This window comes from Amblyomma maculatum, chromosome 4, assembly GCF_055883805.1.
Source record: "Amblyomma maculatum isolate TAMU_Amacu chromosome 4, ASM5588380v1, whole genome shotgun sequence".
Lineage (NCBI taxonomy): Eukaryota > Metazoa > Arthropoda > Arachnida > Ixodida > Ixodidae > Amblyomma > Amblyomma maculatum.
The window spans coordinates 170,102,983-170,127,539 of record NC_139347.1 but is presented as its reverse complement, the minus strand read 5'-3'; the positions used below and the strand labels follow the sequence as shown (position 1 = coordinate 170,127,539).

Below are 24,557 nucleotides of genomic sequence, written 5' to 3'. Positions count from 1 at the left end.
GATTAATCGACATAAAACTTAAAACCTTGATCAGCGGGCCGGCACGGCCTTCATAAACATAGGACCCAATAATGATTCTGTATGCTGCCCATATTCAATTATCTGGGCTGAATGCAGGCCCCCCTATTTGGGCTGCCCAGACAGATACAGATTAGGACCAATCGCGGAGATTGGGCAACTCACGCGGGCCCTCTTTGGGTACGTATTGCAAATCCCGGGCGCATGGGCTGCCCCCACGGGCCCAACGCGGGCCCCCATGTCGTAGCCTATTTCGTGCTACCTTCTCTCTTGGCACGATCCACCATTCCGGCTCCTCCAGGCATACAGCACAGTTCGCGACCCTTGGTTCAGTATACTTGCCGAGTGTCCGGATATCTTTCGACCCCCGTCCCTTCAACCACCAGTCGCGCACGGCGTGGCTCATCATATTTTCGACGACTGGTATTGTCGAGTTTGCTCGCGCTCGTCGCCTCGCACCGGATCGCCTCATTAAAAAAAACAAGCATTCGGGCATATGCTGCAGCTTGGCTTCATGCGTCCCTCCTCCAGCCCTTGAGCGTCGCCCCTAAACATGGTTCCCAAAAAGAACTGCGACTGACGCCCGTGCGGTGATTGCCGGGCCACAGTCCCTGATCGCTAATCGGTTCCCTATTTCCAGGATTTTACTTCGGCCTTACATGCCTGCACAATCTTCAGCAAGATCGATCTCCTGAAGGCATATGACCAGATTCCTGTGGAGCTCTCGGATAACCTGATGACCGCCATCATTACGCCTTTTAGCATGTTTGAATATCTGGGGATGCCTTTCGGTCTTCGTAATGCGGCACAGGCTTTTCAGCGCTTTGTTGACCAATTCCTAAGCAGTTTCACGCGCTGTTTTGCCTATCTTTATGACAATCTCGTCTTCAGCCCTACGGCAGAGGCCCACAAACTCCATCTGCGTTACGTCCTCGCAAGGCTCAGCCGCTGTGGTATTGTGGTCAGTGGACCGGAAACCGAGTTTGGCGTTGAAGAGTTGGAATTTCTCGGCCATCGCGTGAACACCCGTGGCATCTGCTCGTTAACGGCCCGTGTTACCGCCATCACTCAGTTTCCCGGCCCACCACCCGGCAACGGCGCAAATTTCTTGGCCTCCCCAACTGTAATTGTTGCTTCATTCCTCGCTGCGCTGCAATACTGCAGCCTCTTCACGACCTTCTCTCGGGCCACAGCAAGCCGAGAGCTCATGTCGCTTGGAGCGATACCGCTGACCGCACATTCAGCGGCACGAGAGCTGCTATCACCGGCACCACGCTTCTAGTTGATTCTAAATGTGACGCGCTGCCGTCCATCATAGTTGACGCATTGGACACTGCTCTCGGCGAGGTCGTGCAACAGTTCGTGGCTGGTTTTTGCCAGCCAATCGCCATCTTTTCCAAGGAGCGTACACCCCATGAGCACTCCTACACCACCTTCGGCTGAGAACTGCTTCCAATATATTTAGCCGTGAAGCGCTCCCGTCATTTTCTCGAGATAGGCACTTTTCAAATCCTTACTGGCTACAAATCTATGACGTTTGCGCTGGCTTCCAGCACTTTCTCCTACGCTCCTCGCGAAATCAAGCAGGTCGCCTGCATTTCGGAATTTACCTGCAACATTTATCCCATCAGCGGCAAGTCGTACATAGTTTCCGATGCTCTATCTCGTTATGAAGTCAGTGCGAAGCACAATGGACGGTCAATCATTGATTTCACGGCTATGGCTGCTGCTCAACAAGCCGATATTGAGCTGCAACGGCTTCACACGCGCGACACCTCTTTTGTATTGGAGGACGTCTTGCTTCTGACTGCGCTGCTCCTCTTGTTATACGTCGACCGGACGCCCTCGCCTCTATCTGCCTCCATCATACCGCCGAACCGTCATTGACGCCTTCCATTCTTTGGCCCTTCCTGGCATCCGCACAACTCACCACCTCGATGCAGCTTGTTATGTCTGGCCTGCATTAACGTGGACGTTCGCCGCTGGTCGCGCACGTACCTAAGCTGCCAGCAAAGTAAGGTGCATCGACACGCTGCGACTGCTCTTGAATCCTTCCCGTCGCCGGACGCCCGCTTCACTTATCTGCACGTAGACATTTTTGGTCCCCTTCCTCCTAGCGGGAGCCACCACTACCTTTTAACCTGCATTGACATGTTCACGAGATGGGCTGAAGCGATGCCCCTTCCCAACATAACGGCGGAGTCGATCACAAGAGCGCTCATCCCACTCTTAATAAGCAGCTGGTGTTCCTTCATGCATTATGACTGATCGTGGTCATCATTATTTTTCAACCTATCTCGGCTCCTCGGGTTAAATCACATTAAGATGACCTCTTACAACCCGATATCCAAACTGTTTTCACCGGCAGTTGAAAGCTTCACTTATGGCGTCCACTTTCACTTCACTATGGATTGAGCGCCTACCCTTCGTCCTGCTTGGTTTCCGCACCGCACTTCGCAGTGACTCTTCTACATGTGCAGCAGAGTTAACGTTTGGCACTACTCTGTGTGTACTTGGCGAGTTCTTAGAGCCCTCGCACCCCACGACTGCTACATCACAGGTTACGCCTGCCGTCTACGTAGCGCTATGAACACTCTCATTCCACCGCATCATCGCCAATATTCCCGTCGTGTCCACGTTTCCCCGGCCTTCAGCGGTGCACCCACGTCTTTGTTCGGCACGACGCCTTACGTCCACCCTTACGGTCACCATACGATGGTCCGTTCCGGGTGCTCCGGCGTGCTCCTAAACTCTTTTTACTGCTCATCAAAGGCCGGGACGACCGGATCTCCACTGATCGCAGTGATCTGTGTAATCACGCGCTTTGTCATCTGTGTGTTTCAAGCTAGCATGCACCTGGTTTTGTGCCGGTGTTTGTTATCACCAGATGGCGTTCGCCGTGGCTATTTAAAGCGGCATTCGTCCAGTAAAACTTTTGTTGATTCCGTACAGATCAACTCGGCGTCCTTTCATAACAATGAAGACGATACACGGTCTGACCTGTTCAAACGCCAGTTGGCTGGCCGCATGGCTCTCGGGAGTCGAATTCGGGAGTTCGACCTCAGTGAAAAGTCGTCGTGGTTTGAATATGTGGAGCGCATTAAGGTATCATGCGCAACTAACGAGCTCACAACGAATGAGGACAAGCGAGCTGTTTTGCTCAGTTGCCGTGGGCCAGAGACGTGCTCTCTTATAGAACCCATCGTCAACCCTTCGCGACCACCCAACGTGCATTACCAAGTCATGTCGACGTAGTGCAGCATCATATCAGCCGTGTGAACAATAAGCAAGGTACGTCCTTTCGAAGCGAGACCAACAAGACGGAGAGGGCGTGGCTTACTATATCACTGTTTTGCGCAAGTTGTCCGAGAACTGCGGATTTGGCGGCACAAAATTTCCATTAGAGGAAATGTTGCTCGACCATTTGGGTTTTGGAATTGCTGATAATGTGATTCAAAAACGGTTGCTATCAGAAAAGATCTGACGTTCAGAAGGGCATACGAGCTATCACTAACGGCGGAAACGGCTGCCAAGCAGCAAAAAGTAATGAGGGGCAATGCACAGGAGCCTGAAATTGCTCACAAGTTGGCGGCGGAAGTAGGAAAAGCAGCCAGTGACAGGCAAACAGAAAGGCGGCGGCGTTGTTTTTGGTGTGGTGGAGCTTATGCAGGATGGCTTTGCAGATACACAGATTCTGTGCTCTTCAGCTGCGGTGGAAGGAGACACTTGGTAAAAGTATGATGAAAAAGGCAAGCGGAAGTCCGATCGCAGCTGGAGGATATGGAAGAGTCGGTGAAGAATTATTACGTCGAGTTGCTCAGCATCAGCCAGGTAACAAAAGGAATGCCAGAAATGGAACGCCAGAAACGTAGGAAGCCAAAATACGTAATCGTTGTTGATATTGGGAAAGACATCGTGCCTATAGAACTAGATTCTGCAGCTGGCCAGATCGATTATAAGTGTGAACAATTTTCAAAAGCTGCAAGTGGCCAAACGGATCAAGCTGGAAGATTGCAGCACGCAACACGTGACCTGGACAAAGGAAGGTCTCAACTTGCTGGAAAAGCGTCCGTGCCCGTGAAGTTCAAATGCAGAGAATTTCAGTTGCCGCTACTTCTAGTGAAGGATGAGGGAAACACTTTGCTGGACCGGGATTCGTTCCAGTCGTTGGAAATTAGCCTTACTGCTCTTCATGGTGTTCATGTCAGACTAGAAACAATTTTGGGAGGGTTTGCAGACGTGTTTAGTGAGACGGTGCCCGGCGCTGCTCTAAAACGCATACATATCGAACTGAAGGACGGCGCACAAGCCAGGTTCCTGATATGTAGCCTTCCGTTTGCGATGAGGGGTGAAGATGGGACAGAGCTAAATCGCTTGGTGGAACTGGGAATTCTGCAACACACACAATATTCTGCCTGAGCAACGCCAATCGTCGTGGTGCGATAAAAAAACGTTTCCCTGAGAAATGCGGGAATTATAGAAGCAGTGTAAACCAGGCCCTTGAAAGTATTGTGTACCCACTTCCAACAAGCAAATAACTTTTTCTAGGTTAAGAAGGGGGCGTTTTTTTTTGCAAGCTGGATCTGACACAAGCCTATCAGCAACTGTGGATCGATGACGCAACGGCGGAGTTGCTCACATTTAACACCGTGAAGGGACTGTGCAATGTTTGCCGGTTGCCAATCGGCTTTTCCGTGGCCCCAAGGGTTTTTCTAAGAACCATGGACATGGTGTTGGCCGCAATGGCGCAAGTCCCTGCATTGTTGCTTGCCTTGTAAAGGAGGCTGCGGGCTCTATCAAGTCGCTTGCTTCTAAAGCGACTTTTACTCGCAGCCCCCTCCATCATTGATGGAAATAAAGAGATTATTATTATTGCTATTATTATTATATTTAGACGATATCCTGAACGCCAGCGAGTCTATTGAGAAACATGAATCGACGTTGGTAGAAGCCTTCAGCCGCCTGTCCACAAAGGGGCTCAGTGTTCAAGCCGTGAAGCGCGAGTTTTTCAAAGAGAACCTTGAATGTCTGGGGCATCGGATAGACGCTAAAGGCATCTACCCATCGAAGGTCAAGCTCGTGGCCATTCACCAGGCTTCGGCTCTTAAGAACAAAAAGGAACTGCAAGCCTTTTGGGGTATGATGAATTCGTATAGATAGCTTGCACAGGGCGTCACCTTCGCGAGTCGTCTCCTGCTGCCGCCATGCTTGCGATCCGCTAACCAGTTGCCTCACGCGCGCGCGGCCTGAATCCGCGAAGCAGTCGTTTTCTCCGCGTTGTGGCGGGGTCCTTTTCGCCTTCTGCTTCGGAATTCTCGAATTTTCGAGTGCACAGTCATTTCAAGAGGGCTACTTCTCGCAGTTGTATGGCTTTCGTCAGCATCCGTCTCTTCATCCGGGTGCGGCGACAAGGGCTTATCGGCACACGGCTCGATCGCTGTCACCGTCGCATCGGCTTCTGCACGCTGTTTTTGGGCTTCGGCTTCCCGTGTTTCGGCGTCGGATTGCCGCAGCTCGGCACGCCATTTGTCGTTGCGCTGATGTCATACCGAATCTCTATGTTTCGCACTGTACCCCAGGAGAAGCGACGGTGCCCAGTCGGGGTCAGTCTCACCGAACAACTTGGCCGGTTTCCTTACGAATGCAAAAACTAAATTCAGTTACAAAGCAGGCATTTCACTGTTTCTCAATTATTGCGTTGTCAAGACTCGAAAGGGATCATTTACATCTAATGAAATGCGTGCCGCTGACTCGCAGGTTGCGGTTCTCACGGTCGAAGTTTGCACGGTTAATGCGCGCCAGCCCCAACGCGCTCCGCTTCGTGCTCAGTTCCTTCGTGTGCTTGCACTGATGCGTCATGACCATAGGTACTGAAAAGAAGTATTTATTCGTTGGTTTCCGCCCACGGGTATCACTGCGGTTAGAGATACCAAATATCGCACACATGACCATGGTAACAACGCGCCTTGCAACTACAGCGCGAGAGCGAGCGATGGCGTGTGTTTTATAAGCATGGCTGACGCATATCCCAGAACCCCCTTCCACTGAAGTTAGTGCAAGCTATCTATAATTGGTTTTTGAAGGGCAGGAGAGAGGTGGCGGAAAAGCTGTATCATTTTTTGGATAGCAATGTAACATGGAACTAGGGTGCAGAGCATATGGAAGCATTTGAGAGTCTGAAGAAGTTCTTAACGTCTAACTCGTTGCTGGTGCATTTTAAGATAGGTTCCCCGTTAGTGTTGTCGTGCGACGTATCACCTGTGAATGTGGGAGCAGTTATGGCTCATCGCGACAGCAAAGAAAATGAGAAGACTGTGGCGTATGCGTCAAGAACCCTATTCGCCATTCTTATTCCTTTTTATCAATTTTCACTAGAATGTCATTAAATCGAATTATTTCTCTAAACCATTCTAAGCGCTTCCTACATCTCAACATTACACCCACAATTTTTCGTTCCATAGCTCATTGCACTCTCAACTAAAGCATTACCTTTTTCCTTAGCCTCCACATTTCGGTGCCATAGGTGAGTACGAGTAAGATGCAATTTTATATTATCTTGAGAGATATAGGAAAGCAGCTAGTCATAATGTGTGGGTACGTGCAAAACATTCGTTCTATTCCAATTTTATTCTCTCAATTCTTTCACTTTTGTGGCCTAGATCCACGGTTACTACCTATCCTAAGTAGACATATTCGCCTTCCGCTTTCAGTGCCTCCCTACCTATTGCAAACTTCTGTTTCTTTCTGAGCCTATCTTAGAATTAGGCATATAAGCTTCGGCCTACTTTTTTGGTTTTCCCATCCAGGTCATCAATCATTATTTGCAATTCTCCTCTGTTACTTAGCAGTGCAATTTATTAGGCAAATCAAATTACACTGCAATATTCTCCATCAATCCTTGTCCCTAACTGCTCCAATTCCAAGCCTATGAAGACTTCCTATAAGCAAGCTATGAATATTAGATGGGAGATAGCGTCTTCTGGCTTATTGATGTGGACTCCCCGCGTAGATAGTGACTATTGCGGGGAGTCCACATTCATCTACACAGGCGTACACACGAAGTCATACTGTTCATCGCGCCTCGCAAGTCCGCGCACACAACACTGACGACACCTGCTGAATATCAGCGAGAACTCTCTTCCAAGTGTCCAATATATCACATACACAGTTCCCCGCACACAGCGTCGGTATCGCTAGTTGCTAACTCCCATGACAGACTGGGGAGCCTGGATAGCACATCCCCATTTCCATTCTTGATACCTTTTCGTTGTCTAACCGTTATGTTATAACGCTGGAAGGCCAGCGCCCACCTAGCCAATTTCGCCAAGTGTGGAGTGCACATCGTCGAGTATGACAGCGGGTTGTGGTCAGAGACAACATTGACCTCAGCTCCAAAGAGCCAGTAGTCGAATTTCTTTACAGCCGAAATAATAACAAACGCTTCGCTCTCTATGGTCGACCATCTCGCCTGGGTCGCATCGAAGCGATGGCTTGCGAATGCTATAGGCCTCTAATCGCCATTTTCAGTCATCTGTGCCAAGCAAACCCCTGCAGCCGTTGCTGATGCGTCAGTGAACAGCCAATATGGCTCATGAGGCTGCGGAGTGCTCAACACCACTGCTCTGCAGAGTCAGTGCTTGAGCTGTTCAAACGCACATTGCGCATATTGGGGCTGCGGGATTAAGTTTGGTACTCCTCGTTTTGTCAACGCCGTTAGTGGGCTTGCTATTTCAGCATACACAGATACATAATCCCTGTAATAACCGCATAGTCCCAGCAAACTTCGCAGCTCTTTCTTTGTTCGAGGCTGCACTAGGCCTTCTGTTGCGGATACTTTCTCGGGGTCGGGTGCATGTTTCTCTGAGCCCGCTATGTGCCCTAGATACCGAATGTGAGACTGGCCCACTTGACTTTTCTCAGGGCTAGTCTTTAGTCCTGCTTTCCTAAGCAGCCAAAATATCGTATCGACGTGCTCTGCATGTTCTTGCCAGGTATGCGAGAAAACAGCTATATCATATAGATATGCCGTAGCGTAGGCTTGGTGCTTAGCGAGGAGCGTATTATCATTCCTTGGAAGGTCGCTGCCGAGTTCTTTTGCCCAAAGGGCATCACCATCCATGCATATTGACTCTAATGGGTGACAAATGTGGTGAGTGCCTGGCTCGGCGGGTCCATCGGTACTTGCCAGTCGTCACGCCTCAAATCGACCAAAGTGATGAACTGCGCGCGACCGACTCTAAAAATTTGCTCCTGGGAGTTAGTCATTGGAAACGCGTCTGCACGGGTTCCTGCATTCAAAGTTCAGTAGTCAATACACATTCGCACTGACCCCTCTTTCTTCCCCACACACACAACCGGGTGCGCAAATTCACTTTCTACAGGATAGATTAATTTTAAATCAAGTGGCGCATTCACATGGCGGCTTACTTCTTTCTTGAGTAGTTCAGGCACTCGGTAAGAAAAAGTTTTCTTAGCTTTAAACCCTTCTTCTAGCTCAATTCGGTGCCTTCCTACTTTCGCCAATCCCGGCCTGCCATCGAAGAGTGCACGGGGTTTTCTGAACGACCGTCGTATTTCATTCTGGTCCTTCTCACTGAGGTGGGCTAATTTCTCTACCGGTATTAGCTCCTCATCTTGTAGAGGGGGGCGACTTGTGGTGCACACTTTACTACTCCAAACTCAAGATCGTCATCAAACACTACACCAACCTGGCTTACCCTTTGGTAGTACGGTTTCATTCGGTTGATGTGGATCACAGATCTTTTTCCCTGTTCCGTTCCTACTCCGTAGGAATGTTGCCTCTCGCAACCAATTACTGTGAAATGACCTAGCCACTTCGGAGCCACCTTAGTGGTGCGGTCTGGGTTGGAAACGAGCATCAGATTCCCCACATTAAGGACTTTATTTCGCGTCCTTCTGTTGTATGCTTCTGCGTAGCTAGCCTGCCGCGCCACGCTTGTGAGACCTGGCACATCGGCCGCTAGCTCGAACTACTCCCTCAGCTGTGTCATGTACCTAGCAGGTTCCTCCCTAACCCTCGCTGGTACACTGACGTCTCCTACCCACGTTTGGTGAAGATTTGTAAGTGAACCTTTCGGATTTCTGTCGTATAAAAGCCGAAACGGTGCTTCCCCGGTAGTGTCGGGGGGAACTTCGCGGTAAGCCCACAGCACCAATGGGATCAGCTTAACCCAATTTTTAGAGTCTCTTTCTATTACATGAAAGAGCATTTTATTTAGTACCCAATTCCATCTTTCCACGTCCCGTTGCTTTAGCGATGTTCCGGAGTGGAAAACTAGGGGAACAACTTAATTTTTCTAGCATCAGCTGAGTGAGTTGTGCCTTGAAATTTGTTCCCTGATCCGAACAGATAGTCTGTGGGACCCCTGTTCGACTGAAGATTTCTAACAGACCATCACAGGTAGCCCTTTCCGTTAAGGAACGAAGACATACTACTTCCGGTCATCTCGTGAATAAGTCTACAAGACACAAAGCATATTTGTGACCCCTACCAGAAGGCGTATCAAGAGGCCATATGACATCTACATTAACAACCTGAACGGCATTTTCAGGCCTTGTCAATGGCGTGATGGGTATATTGTCAGTTTGACATCGAGCTGAGCGGACCAGGCACCCATAGCAAGACTGGCAGCACTCTGAAATTCCTGTTTCCATATCAGGCCAAGAGAAGTTGCCCTTTATGCGGGCGTTGGTCTTTCTTGGACCCAGTAGTCCACCCCACAGCGATTCATGCGCCAAGCACAAGACTTCCTTTCATTTTTCTCGGACAAACACCAGCTGTTGCACTTTGGTACCTGCTATTGAGTCCCAAGGGTGAAGAAAATTCCTCACTAACAAACACACCCGCCTTTCCGTGCTTAGAGTCCTCCCATGCCTTTCTCAAGTTCTCATCAGCGAGCTGTGCTGCTGGAAACATTTCCCGCTTGCTAGACAGTGAAACTGCCTTTTGTTTCTCGCCTGACTCTGCTTCCTCTCGTGACTCTTCGGCATTCAGTGCTGTGTTCTCCTCGCATGGCAGTGCCCCATAGTGCCAATTTTCTGCGTTTGCTAGTTCCTTGTCAGAAACCCTGTCTGCACCCACACTTGGTGCCCAGAATCACTGTGATCTTTAAGCAGCTGCCAATCCTCTAATGAAAGTAAACAGTCCACACCTACAGCCAGCTTATTGGTTAGGGCACATACTATGACTATTATTTGCTCTTCTGCAACTGTTCCCGGCTTAGAAGTTTTAACAGGGATCGCCGCCAACTTAGCCTGAATGAAGCTGCCGAAAGCTGACACTAGTTTCACTGTCCCAGATGGTTCCGTCAGCGCCTGCGGTATCAAACACTGCCTCTGTGCAAACATCTCTGCACACAGGATCTATAAAGTGCAGCTTCGATGTGGCTGCCCTCGAACTTTGCACCGGTACTTTAACTTTAGCAGTTAAACCCGAACTTTAGTTTAAGACTGCTTCCTCTGCTTCCGTCTTATCGACCCGCTCGGCCTTCTGCACCCTTTTTGGTACCCATTTTCTTGTTTCAGGCGCGGTTCATTTCCTGTTGCTTGCGGGCAATTTCTGGCAATGTGCTCCTGCTCATGGCATAGATGGCACTTTTCTATGGGCTTTTCAGAATTTATCTGTTTTTCTCCCATTTCCTGCACTGGTGCCGTAAGCTGCTTTGTATCTCGGCCTTTACCTTTTGCTTACTCAGAGATCTGTAGAGCTTTTGATAGCTCTTTAAGCTTCTGCCAACTCTCTCCTTCGCGAAGGCGCACATAATCCATGCCCTCCGAGCTAAGCCCTGCCTTAATGCGATCAGACACCATTAGGTCAGTCAGCGCCTCTACTGAGTCTACCTATCTAGCCTGGATGTAGCATGCTAAATACGTTTTCACGCGTGACTGAAACTGAGCCCGTGTCTCCTCCTTCCTTTTTGCTGCTTTTTCAAATCTTTCAGGTACTCAGTCGGGGTGAGCTTTAGCTCAGTTAGAACCGCTGCTTTCACAGCCTCATAGTCCATGTATTCCGCTCTGTCGAAGTTACAAAGCAAGTACCGGACCCGCTCTGTCAGTGCCGGCATAATTAAATGCACTCTGTTACTCTACGGCACACTAAAAGGGAGAACAACCTCTCCACCTCATCAAACCACAGTTTCATATCAGTATCGCATGTCGTTTTGTAGCCTTTCAGGACTTTCGCACACTGGGTTATTGAATCTGAGCGTGTACTTCGCTCATCACTCCGTCCCGACCCAAGCGGTAACAGTCGCCCACTCGAGAGCCCAAGCTCCATTTGCTTTAAGGCTAGTCGCTCCCGAGATTCAACTTCACGCATTCGTAGCTTCATTTCTATATTTAACTCCATACGGCGAATAGCCATCCTCTCTGTCTCCGCTCCTGTCGCGTCTAGTGACAACGTCTGCCTCTGGTCGCAGGCCTTTAACGTGCTCTCCACACTGAGATCATCCTCCGTAGTTATTACCTCACTCTGCTCAGTAACCCTTTCTACTCCACCCTCTAACGAATGCCGCTCCTGTTGAGGATGCGACCTCGATGTACTTTCAGAATTAGATTCGCTTTCCTTAGAAGCTGGCATTCTCATCTCAACCATAAGCGTCACAAACGAACCACCATGCCATCTTCAAAAAACGCAAAAAATCCCACTCACCCGGCGCAGATCTTTTGCTGTCTGCCGCCCAGAGCCCGGATGATACGTCCGCTCGAGCAGCGTCGGCGGCAGCCGAGGTAGAGTCGTCCCTTGACGGTTCCTCGCTGCTCCGTGTGGAATGGCCTGTGGTTACCTGTGTGATGCTTGACCTTGTAGATGAGACGTACAGAACCTTGTCGAGCTGCGCCAGTAGAACTTATGTTATTCGTTCCTTTTCGGCAAGTTCTTTAAACCCTTCCTGTTATGTAGTTCGGTGTAGGAAAGACCACGAAGAGTAGTTGAAGGTGATGATGGTAGAGCATATATATACAGCATGACATATATATACAGAGAGTAAAACTGGAAGTTGAAAACAATTTACCAAAAGAACACTCTGCGCTACTTCACTCTTCAACCTAACTGGTTAGAGCCTAAACAGAACAGCCTTGTTACATGCCTACGCATGGAGCCTCAGCTCAGACTGGACTGAACTCTCTTTGATCACGTCCCGTTTTACACCTTCATAAAACAAAGAAATAGGGGCGGTCATTTTCACTGCACAGCCCCACATATCAACAGTCCAATAATAAAATATGCTAGATGGGCCCAGCCCCGTGGGTTGGCCTTAGCCTCTAACCCAGGGTCCGGTTAGCAGTACAAATCACAACAGAGAGCACGGCGAAACTCTCTCTGGTGAGGGTGTCGAACCTACTCCTGTCGAGAGAATTTCCTCCCACTTGTCTCCCGCACACCGCCGCCCCATCCTCGCTGCCGCTGCTGGCAAAATCCTTTCCACAGTGATTGCCCCGCGCCACCGGTGTTCACCACTACGAGCAATGACATACACCAGCCACCATGCTGGAGGCCCGGCGACGGATTAAAGGGGAGCGTCTCGCTTGCCCGCTCTGCGAACAATGCCGGAGTGAAATCCTACATGCTTCTTCGGGCGCTCTTTGTCGCATCTGCGGACAAGGTAAACGAGACTGCCTTTCGCACTGCTCAAAGTCGCAGTTTACAAAAAAGGCTAAAGGGTTATTTGGGTGATCGTTACCGGCCAGTAGGAAGGGTGCCATACATGCGAGCACCCGGCAGCACGTTCCGCTTCGCCTCTCCCCATGAATGACCTTCGGGCTAAAGCGGTCCCGTAAATCCGGCGCCGACGGTCCTGTCGGCTTTCACCCCATGCGGCACGCTTGTACAAGGGGGACCGCGTCCACAATACAAGAAGCAAGCAGGCGGGTGGCGGCGGCATGCAGAGACGCGCACCTGGAAGTGATTAGCCTCAAACGCAGCCCTACATTATCCACTCTAACTATGCTGCCACCTACTTGTTACTCGCAATCGGTAATAATACCACTCAAGCTGTCATTCAGTCCTTCTACACAAATGTCGTCACCTTCGTTTAAAGCTGAATATCTATTCTGTCCTTAATTCTTTTACCTTCTCTCTCGCCGCTAATGCGTTCATAAACTTCGTCCCTACTAAAGTGTTCCGTTCTGTTTCAAACTTTTGACTCATTTGGGACCTTACCATGATGTCACTGCATCGCATCTTTCCTACCCCTACATCCTGGAGACTGTCAGGGTTAAAACACTGTATGAAGTTAATTTCATTTTGAATGTCTCCGTTCGGAGTTTTCCATGTACACTTCCGGCTGCTTGTTTACTGAAGAAGCTATTCATGATTAGTAGCTTATCGCGTTCTTCAAGATCAACTAATCCAGGAGCCCCTTGCTGTTCCTAGACCCGCTGTTATAGTCACTCACCGCCTGATCTCCAGCTTGAGTTTCGCATACTTTGGTTTGAAGTCACCCAGTACACTGCATTTTTACATTCCCCATTGTCAATTCTACATCTTTGTGAAAGCTTCCAACAGCCTGCTGATCATGACTGCATGTAGCGGCATATGCCTTCATAACCATCGGGTTATACCACATATTGAGCTTAATTACGGTACCTACCACGGTTTCATTATTGGTATAGAATTCATCTACAGTCAAATTCATTTAAATAATAATTAACTGTCATGGAAATATTGTTATAACCAATAACTGTTATCAATCAATCGATCTTTATTTCAGTTATAACTGGATTAGACAGAGAACATAGAAAAGATTAAAAATTACACGTTTATTGAGGACGAGGTAGCTTACACTTTTTATTTCGTAGCGGGAACAAGCGCGTAATCCCTAAACGTTGCCTGTTTCACGGCAATCCGGCTGACATCTTTCCGCAGGGCATCCTACTGCTGAGCATAGTACAGTGGAAGGTTCTTAGCAAAAAGAAAGTCCCGCAGGGAGTCGCTCATTCTCAAAGCCTTCCGGTGAGAAGTCGCCTGCACATGTCCGGTTCAAACCGTTGTAGCTACTCTTACCGTCCTCCACGCCAGTGACTGCTGCGACGATAGCCTCGTCTGTTAGCTCTTCATCCGTCGCAACCATATCATCTGCATGTAAAAATTCATAAAGTCCCGACGCATAGCCGTCACTATACCGCTCACTATGAACCGAAGTTCGGTCATCGCTGTTTCGGCAGGAGTTTCACGGTCTTTCGCGTCACCAGCATCCCCAGCGAAACCCGCTTTCTTGAAGCAGTTCATGATGGTGGAGGAGGTTACTTCTGCTAATGCTCCAAAAATGAACGGCACTGTAATCAGCAGTCAGATCCTCAAGTCGCGCTGGTCGGCGTCTTCGGACATAAATTCAAGAACCATTGGTAGAGCGCCTGTTCTACGTCTTTGTAAGCTTCGGGTGGAAACATTTTCCGGCCATCGTCCATTACATGGGCAGCACTGATATCTCTTTGGTTCCCAATTTTGAGAGCGTGGAGAAAAATTGTTGATACTGTCGGTTGCGTCAGGCCATACTTGCGCACAGTTGCACACTTTTACGCCGTCCTTGCGCTCGCCTACGATGTTCCGCTTAACTTTTAGAGGTATTGCCGTTCACTTCATCTTCTGTGCAGTTCTGTCGCACTTCCTGAAAGAGGATACTTAATTACTGTTTACGGTAAATCCAGGGCCAGCAAGATTGTGGCAACGATGATCGCACACTAGAAGAACCCTGCTCGAAAGACACGAGCATGAACGCTTCTACACACCTGCCACAAAAAGTTCAAGCGCGAAGCGAGGGCCTGGACTAAGCAAATAGAAGAACATTGTGCACCGCACCACTGTCAGCGCACGTACCCTCAGAATTGACTGCTCCTTCGTGTATAGGCAGAAAGGAGGCGTGTTCCCTAGGCCACGAGCGGTCATGAGGGAGAGCGCTCAATGCTCTCCCTCAGAACGGTCGGGCCTAGGCCTTACGCCTTCCCTTCTCCTCAACGCGAGGAAGCGCTCCGTCTTACCACGCGTCACAGCGGCATGCAAGCTTCTCCGCCGCACCCGACCAATGCATTGCCTCGACGTGCTCTTTCCCGATTTCTTTTTTTTTGCGAAAGCAATACTCCTCGCATTTTCAAGCCTTCGCGTGACCCGGCAGCAATTACGTCTTACCCACGTGACGCTGTGACATCACACCCCGCGTGACACACGGGCTAGCAGGAGCTGCCAACTTGGGTCTCTCATTTTACATGGGACAGTTATGTCAGAATCAGCCTGCTAGGATCCTGACATTCACGTTACCCCTATAGGCCATTAAGGCACGTTCATAGGGGTTGGTTAAAGCGGGGCTGCGGGCTCAGGAAGAATAAAAAGTGAAAAAGAAGGACGCTCGATCACGCGCAGCTAATGCTTAAAGCACGCTGCAGGGAACGAAGGACGGAAGCTGAGCACCACCCACCATGTTGCATTGGCCCAGGTTGGTTGGCCATTGAAACTGGTTATACCAGGGCGAACGGGCACCTTCACAGTCAAGCCAATGCCCCCATGGCGGGCCGTGGCTTCTCGAGCTCGACATTCGAGCCGACTCTGAATTGTAGTCTCTGGTGGATTTGGATGTATTTGTGGCCTATAGTCGTTCAAGCCAAGGACACATAGGCATAGCTAGAGCACTGTTTGGGTCGACCCGAAATAGCTGACAGGTTGTGTGCAGACATCGAGGCACGTGGAGGCATCTGTGAGAGAAGCTCTCTCAAAGCGTGTCATATGAAAGAAGAAGCTAATGCTTTCGCTGAATATTTGGTTCAGCAGCATTGAGCATTCTAATTTTTTTATTGTCGCCGCATCGGCGTTGTAAACGTCACCGCGTACACGCCCTGTTTTGTGGTCGCCACGTTTTTTTTTTACTTTGAGTGACCATATTTGATTGTTATATCTGATTATATAATGACATCATTGTAATAAGAGGTTTATTGTACAATAGAACACAAGGAAAACCTGACGGTGCAGCAGCTGCCCATTGTTATATAGGATATATTGTTAAAACCGCTATATGTTTAAGTGGGTTTGACTGTATATTACCAGCTATATAATTTACGACCCGCACTCGTAATTCTTGACTGTTCAGTAGATCTCGATTACATATAGTACACCCGCCCTTCAGTACAGTATATGCCTGATTTACCCTCCTAACCTCACTAAGCCTTATGATATCCCATTTTATGGTCACTAATGCCTTAGGCAGCTCTGCTAAACTAGCCTCGTTGGCTAGAATTCTAGCGTTAAACGTTCGCAGGGTCGGTTTCAATGGCGGGCTGTCCGGATCCAGAAATTGTTAGCACTCTCCGCTGCGTCCGTGGTCTGACCACCGCCATGGCCTGTTACTCCGCAGCTGCTGGGTGATGAGGGCTGGGGTTCATTGGAGTATTCATGGGTGGTTGCGGCCAATCGCCCCAAAGAGTGACAAATTCCTCTTCTCGTGAGAGAGTGCGTTTTCGAAGGGGATCAGCGGCATCGGGTTGGATCTAAAACCTGTTTTGCAATCCAATCAGCAAGCGGAAAATTTTAATCCGGACGGAATTTTGCGGCACCAGAATTCAAACCCTGCCCTCTTGCACGGGGGGGGGGGGGGGTGGAGGGGTATAATATAAATCTGAACGACCGTTGCGTTGATCACCGCCGCTTGAATCTCTACCCCCCATCATGGAAACCCTGGACCACCTGAGAAGTAGTAGGTAGTTCTCATTTATGAACTTCAAGAGAGGCTACTAGCAAATTGAGGTCGACAAAAGAGACAGCGAGAAGACCGCATTCATGACAATGTTGTACACTTGGTGCTTTTTCGGTAAAATGTTGAAAGCCGCGGGTATCACGCAAGTGGAGAAAATGTGCTAACGCCATCTGTGGTCATATGTCTCCCGCTCTACCCTATAAGAACTGCTGATTTTCCAGCTCAAGAACATTGCCGAGCTTGGCCGCTTCTCTTTTCTTAACTCCGATTATGCGGCAATTTATGTTGCGAATCTGCGTATGCTTATAAAATCCAACAAGTCGACCCGCAGGCCTTTGGTACCATGTTGAACCGTTCATAGATAGGGACACTTCATGAGGAGAAGTGCACTGCTTAGAAGTCCCCTTCGAAGAAGATGGACGCAGAATTGTCCATCTAAACACTGGCTTCAAAACTTCTGCACACAGAGCACCATATTAGACACTTCCACTCCCGTCTGTAAATTGTGCTAATGACAGCAAGATGATAGCCATGAGTATCCAACACCATCTAAGTGTGTCTTTCGGGGCGCACTTGGCAGAATACTTTTGATGGAACACAAATTTTACTTTGCGAAATTCATACCTGAATTTGAAAGGCTATCAACTCCCGCATTTGATTTAATAAAAAGATATTCAAAGAGCGTTTCAAACCGTTACATAGAGCATGCGGCGAAAACATTTTAGCAAGATACCCAATTTTGTGCTTTAAGGGCCGAATTAATGGCTCATATATGCCGCGGAAATAAGCAATCATCCATTTTGTGTCTTCTCGAGTCCACTTCACAAAAATGCACACTTAGCCACAGGACCATTCATATTATCATCTATGCCTTATACTGATTACTGTAAAAACGCCAATATTCGAATACAATGAATAGTTTATAATAGTGGTGCCTACTCAGTAACAAAGCCAAGGGTTCAGGGTGTCTCTTGGACATTTAAAAATTTCCAACCATTTCGAAGCACAAGAGCAAGCTTCCTCGTCGAATAATTAGTATTCGATCATGCTGTTGAAGTATAAGAATATCGTTTCTTTTTTCTTTTTCTGCTAATCAGAACTATTGGATACAGTAAAATCTCCTAGCATAAAGTTATATGTTGGAATAAAAGATTGGATGTTATATTGGACACAAGTCTTAGGCTGGCAAAATGTATGCGTGCGTTAAGTCTTTCCGGCAACCTTAAATTAATCGCACTTCGCCTTTATAGCATTATTGTATTTTTTACGCGTTGTTCCTGAGGTGTGCTGTGTAGAGGACGCTTACCTTTTCTTCAAAAAGAAGGGCATTGTAATGCCCTTCTTTTGTATTGTTTGTAATGAATAACTAATAATTTTTTTCGTTTAACAGAAGTCGGCAGTACGAGAAGACAATGAAAGAAGTGCGAGGCCTGGAACGTGTAAAGATGGCGTCTGTGTGCTGAGAAACTTTACAAAAGGATGCGACGACAGCAAAGCCCCTGAAGTTGTAAGTATGACTTCATCCGCATGTCATTCTTCACGAGTAGTTGTAATCTCGATAAAAACTGCCTAAGCTTTCTCCTCTGGCCTTTATCTGGTCAACAATTTCTGCATTAGAGGGTTTCTACTCCCTTTTAAATAAACTTAGAGACGCATGGATGCTAATGAACCTTAACTGAGCAGTAATATCTGGTTGAGTGAAACACACCAATAACCGGCGGTTTTGTCATTTTATGCGTGTTTTAGTTTAAAATATGCCATAGAGAGCACCCGCGGTACTTCATCATGTGTTGGTCACAAGATAAAACTCAACATCATGTTCTGAAGGGAACAAATAGCGCATGTGTAAATATAGGGCATGTAAACAAAACAAATGATGAAGTCTTGATAAACATTCATCTCGTTCCGAAGTTCGCGCTGCAACGTCCAGTTTTCCCTCTGAAAGGTACACGCAGCATGTTGACCTAACCAGTACCTTGTTGACCAATTTTGGAGTGCAATATTGGTATTATATCTACACCGTGAGCAACTTACGAAAGATATTATTGAAGCTTAAAAAACAGGAAGGAAAATGTGTCGGGTGGGTCGTCACGTCGGTAATGGCATTATATAAGAAAGAAATTGGTTTTTTTGGCGAGAACAGCTGGAACGGGCAGAAGGCGAATGTTCCTATTAGCACATCTGTCTCCTAGACACGCACGCGTTTGACCGCTGTGACTTTGTCTGCCTCCTATGACTCGGTGTCGGTTGTTTCTGGACTGCTGACAGAATGTACCGCCTCCGAAGTGCAACCAGTGCTGTGTGTGTCCTGTGCGATGCCCTTCGATAAACGCTCGAACGCCTGCTCTACGACTTTGCTTCCATACAAAAGCATCGAGCCACCCTTCAACTCAGATAGTGACACCTGGGACGTCTCTCTGCGGCCCTCGGTGATCTGTTGTTCCCGAACTGTGCGCCAGCCAAACAAACTGCCGCCCTCAGGTTGCGTCTTTTCCTGGTAGCAACCCACCTTCGCCCCCGCTACTACTACTGTGTACTATTACTACTACTAAGTACTTTGGGGAATTCCTGGGAGATGGGATACTGGACGTGGTTTATGCCGGTCTAAGTCGTGGCGGCACTCATGACGTCCGGGGAAGGGGAGATGGGAGGTGGGGAGGGGGTGGGGGTGTTCGCTTTTTGGTGCCGCTATTGCCGTCGTCTACTTCTTCGCCAGCGTCATGGTCCTCAGGTCCGGTGGAAGAGATGAGAAGACAAGCTGGCCTGCTAAAAGAAGGTCAGCAAGAGCCAGTGGGCTGAAAGAGGGCTCTTGGCCGGGCAGTGCACCTAGTCCTCCATGGCAGCAGGGAGCTCAAGAGCCCGGTAACCTGCCTCCATCCATGGACGGTGGTGGTCCTGTGTTGGGCACACACACAAGAGGTGCCGCAGCGTTCCCGCGTCGCCACAGGAGGGGCATGCAGGGGAAGGAGCCCAGCTACGGACATACCGCTCCTTGAGTGTCCAGGGGCCTCCGGTGCGGTGGCGTAGGAGGAGAATTCACTTCCTGCGGGCAAGCTTTTCCGAGAGGCGGTGGGAGGTCCTCCCCTCGGCTATGCGCCGACCGGAGTGCAGGGTCTTTACCGCCTTTTTGAGGTGGAGCCTGAAAACATCAAAGAGGGAGACATAGATATAATTACCTGCTTGGAGTGGGCCGCTTTGGCGAGTGCGTCGGCCTCATCGTTGTCCTGGATGCCAGCATGACCTGGGATCCAGTGCATTGACAGAAAGAAGCCGGCATACTCCAGGGCCTGGAGGCGCGCTCGTAGGTGGCAAGCCGATAGCTGGGAGCAGGATGGCTTGATCAGGAGGTGCAGTGCCGGCCTCGAGTCACACAAGAAAGCATAGGGGCTTAGGGTTTTGTCGTTCTCAAGGTAGTCTGCCGCTACGTGGAGTCCCGCCAGCTTGGCTGCAGTAGAGCTGCCTGGGAAGGAAAGCCCGCAGGAGCTGGGTGTGTGGAGCAGTCATAGCCGCTGCAGCCTGGCCCGTGGAATGCAGGACCGAGAAGTCGGTGAAGAGAAGGGTGCTCCCTTTGCACTCTTCTAAGAGGGCTCCGGCAGCCTGGCTCAGGGCAGCAACAGGGGAGCAGCGCTTGCTGACTCCATCAAAGTCGAGGGTGACCTGTAAAGGGGGACGGGTTGACGGCGGAGGAAGAATGAAATGCCCGGAGGAAGAATGAAATGTTAGTACGATGAGGTCCGTCTACGCAGCCGTCAGTTGTCCCATCAGTGAGGGGGGGGGGGGCACTGCGCAGCCGTGCCAGGAGAGAAGCTCCGTTAGGGGCGTGGTGGAGGCAGTCCTTATGCTTGAGATCTCTCTGGAAGAGTAGCAGGGTCTGGGGGTAGACACCAGCTTCCTCCACTGTTGCCGCAATCCTAGAACACTGATTGCTGCCAGCATATGTCGGATTCATCTCTTGCGTGCTCCGTCTAGGACGTTCATTCTGGTGGGCCTGATAAAGACAAAAGGGAAAGCATAGAGATTGGAGGAGGTGACAGCCACCTAGAACAGCCGGATCGCCCATGATGTCGCGCAGCCGTTATCACCTGCAAGGAGGCATTGGGCAGCTCGGCCAACCCGGTTCAGATAATCCAGGTAGGCCTTTTTTGCAGGGATCCACATGAGGTGGTGGTTGATCACTAGCCCCAGGTACTTGACCTGGAGCTTCCAGGGCCGGCTGGTGCCGTCAATCACGAGGGAGGCTGCACGGGTGAGGCTCGCGCTTCCTATGGTTGGACCAAAGGGGCCTCCGATTTTGACACGGAGAGCTTGAGCCACTTGTCGCAGAGGAACTGCTGCACGGAGTCGTGGGCTCGCTGCAGGGCTAGCCTGGTTGAGACTATCTGTTTCATTGTGGTCCGGACCCAGACAAGCACGTCTCAGCATACACTGGGGTCAACACTCTATGATGGTGACCGCGTTTGATGGCTCTCGATGGCTCTGTGTTCTTGTTATATATATATATATATATATATATATATATATATATATATATATATATATATATATATATATATATATATATATATATATATGTATATATGTATATATATATATATATATATATATATATAGAGAGAGAGAGAGAGAGAGCGAAGGGTGCGCTTCATTTAAAGAAACATTTTATTGGACTCGACGTTTCGACCAGAAGCTGGCCTTCATCAGGAGTGTGTTTCTTTAAATGTTTCTTTAAATGAAGCATACCCTTCGCTCTATAATTTTTTAAGCGGCCAAGTGCGTTAAATGTTCCCGAATCCTATATATATATATATATATATATATATATATATATATATATATATATATATATATATATATATATATATATATATATATATATATATATATATATATATATATATATATATATGTATATATATATATATATATATATATACCAGCAGCGTCACGTAGAACGTGATCAAGAGCGAGGGCGAAAGCTGTGCTAAAACCCTCTTAGGCTACGTATGGCTTCAAGACTGCCAAAACAGAGACCCCCGTAAGCTACAAGCAGATCAATTAAGGGGAAATGAGGGTGCTGGTTAAAATACATGAAGGAAAGAAGCCAACAATCGGCGAGGTCAAGGAAAGCGTTGGGAATGGTACTTTATGTATTTTTTTTAATGTTTACTTCAATAATCACAGAAATTAATAATGTAATCTGTTCAGGGGAAAGATAGTTGAACACAAAGTAGAAGAACAAACAACGTGCCGATTGTGGGGACCGAACCCACGACCTCCGAATATCGCGCCCGGTGCTCTTTCAACTGAGCTACATCGGCCGCTGTCCCCCTGCTACTTGCTTGAGTATTTATGTTGTCTGTATACGAACCTTGAGAGTGTTCACCAGCGCCACCCTCAAACATAGCGGCAGACGTAGAACGTCCTTTGTTACCGCCAGCGTCACGTAGAACGTGATCAAGAGCGAGAGCGAAAGCTGTGCTCGAACCCTCTTACGCTACCCATGGCTTCAAGACTGCCAGACTGCCAGTAAACATAAAAAAATAAAAATACATAAAGTACCATCCCCAACGCTTTCCTTGTCCTCGCCGACTTTTGGCTTCTTTCCTTCATGTATTTTAACGAGCACCCTTATTTCCCCTTAACTGATCTGCTTGTAGCTTACGGGGGTCTCGGTTGTGGCAGTCTTGAAGCCATAGGTAGCGTAAGAGGGTTCTAGCACAGCTTTCCCCCTCGCTCTTGATCACGTTCTACGTGACGCTGGCGGTAACAAAGGACGTTCTACGTCCGCCGCTATGGTTGAGGGTGGCGCTGGTGAACACTCTCAAGGTTCGTATACAGACAACATAAATACCCAAGCAAGTAGCAGGGGCGGGGGGGGGGGGGGGCAGCGGCCGATGTAGCTCAGTTGGAAGAGCACCGGACGCGATATTCGGAGGTCGTGGGTTCGGTTCCCACCATCGGCACGTTGTTTTTTCTTCTACTTTGTGTTTAATTATCTTTCCCCTGAACAGATTACATTACTAATTTCTGTGGTTATTCAAGTAAACATTAAAAAAATACATAAAGTACCATCCCCAACGCTTTCCATGGCCTCGCCGACTGTTGTTGGCTTCTTTCCTTCATATATTTTAACGAGCGCCCTCATTTGCCCCTATATATATATATATATATATATATATATATATATAATTCTGCGCTCCGGCCAAGTCCACACATGACCTCGCTCGGCGCTTCGTTGCTCGCCTGACGTGTAGAAGTTTACATTTACTTTCCTTTACTAACTTTTATTTCTTCATCACAGTTTGATTGTTTTGCTATTTATTACACTTGTCTTTAGCATTTTATTCTTCTGGGTATCTACCTCCAGTTCCGTTTATTAAGCGCATAATAATGTCTCATATATTACTGAAGTTTGTTGAATGCATATAACAGAACACTTTACTAATAGCAAAGGATCTGTTGCACTTAACACAAAATTCAGAATTATTTTTGTTTACCAAAAATGTAACCTTGAATAAAACCCAGGGAAACGTAAAGTTAAAGCGCTGGAAATGTCCAAAAAAAGGCTTAAAATGATAGCGAGAAATACTTCCGATATGCAAAGCTATGCCTGCTTATTTTGTCTGATATCAACAATCTGATATTAGTGTTTCCACGCGATTAAATATCAGATAGTTATTATTTGCCAGAAGCATAGTACATACAAGAAATCAAACATTTTAGCAACACACTCCTCGTACTCCCAATACGCGTTCGTTGAACCCAAACATGGCTGATGGATCTAAGCATCAGCGAATATATGGTATTCTTTTCACTTCAAAAGTAGCGCTTCATACAGCAGCCCCACCGGGCCCGAAAGATATCCCTCACGATTTCTTGGTGTGCAGACTTTAACCAGGTTTGATGACTCCGTTGACGTCTGCGATGCAGTCTAGAAAATTCACTGCGAGCTTTTACTGCTAGCACTCCGTATACCTGACCATTACCGCAACCGTGGGACTTCCTGAAATGAAGACAAGAAGCCATTCGACCATAAACCTGCGTTTACTCCCTAGTTTTTTGGAAGAACGTTGCAATTTATTTCTCTTCAAATGGCACCACCCTGCTGTCTCCAGAGCATGGTTTGGAAACACTTAAGATGTATGAACCGCACCTTAAATCACGCACCATCTTGGACCCTTAACCACGAGGCGGAAGTATGCTACAGCGCAGGCTCATAATTGCGGCCTGGGTAAAGGAATCATAGGGAACAGGAACAGATTCAGGACGCCGTGTTAAAATATCTAGAGGGAGAGGATGCTTTAGGATATATAATACATCCAATATTGCGAAATAAGTAAGGCACAATGATGCGGTAATCATCCCGAATGAAGAACCAGTATCAGACAGCATAAAAGAAAGGGGCTTCCAATTGACAAATCTTAACTGGAAGAAGGCAGAGACAAATTAATATTCTTATGTGTATAGCCATAACGATGGGAGAAATTCCAATGAAGCTAATTAATGAACTTGGTCTAAGAGGCAAGGGTATATATTTAAATTCAATGAAAACTGTCATAAACAGATATACAAATTCCGGACAGCTGGTGACTAAGTAGGATAAAGGTAATCTATCACGAAAAAGCAGATAAGAACAATGAACCATTCAGACAAATCACGATAACACCACATAAGTACAGGCTGGCCATGGAGGCATTGAACATAATTATGAATGATGGGTATATAGTAATATTGTACTGGATAAACTGAAAGATGTGTTCAGAAGTGTTAGGCGCCTAGATGATAGCGTTCTAATAATAACCCAAAGTATATAAATAGCAAGCGCGCAACAACAACTGC

General features: G+C 48.0%; 1 protein-coding gene across 1 annotated transcript in view; it reads left to right on the top strand.

The window, feature by feature from the left end:
• LOC146193476 (uncharacterized) overlaps positions 1 to 24,557 on the top strand; it is a 157,076-nt gene that overhangs the window by 87,873 nt on the left and 44,646 nt on the right. Inside the window, exon 5 of the mRNA XM_084602781.1 lies at positions 18,109 to 18,225. Coding sequence (XP_084458907.1) covers positions 18,109 to 18,225 — 117 coding nt within the window. The remainder of the gene's footprint in view (positions 1 to 18,108; positions 18,226 to 24,557) is intronic.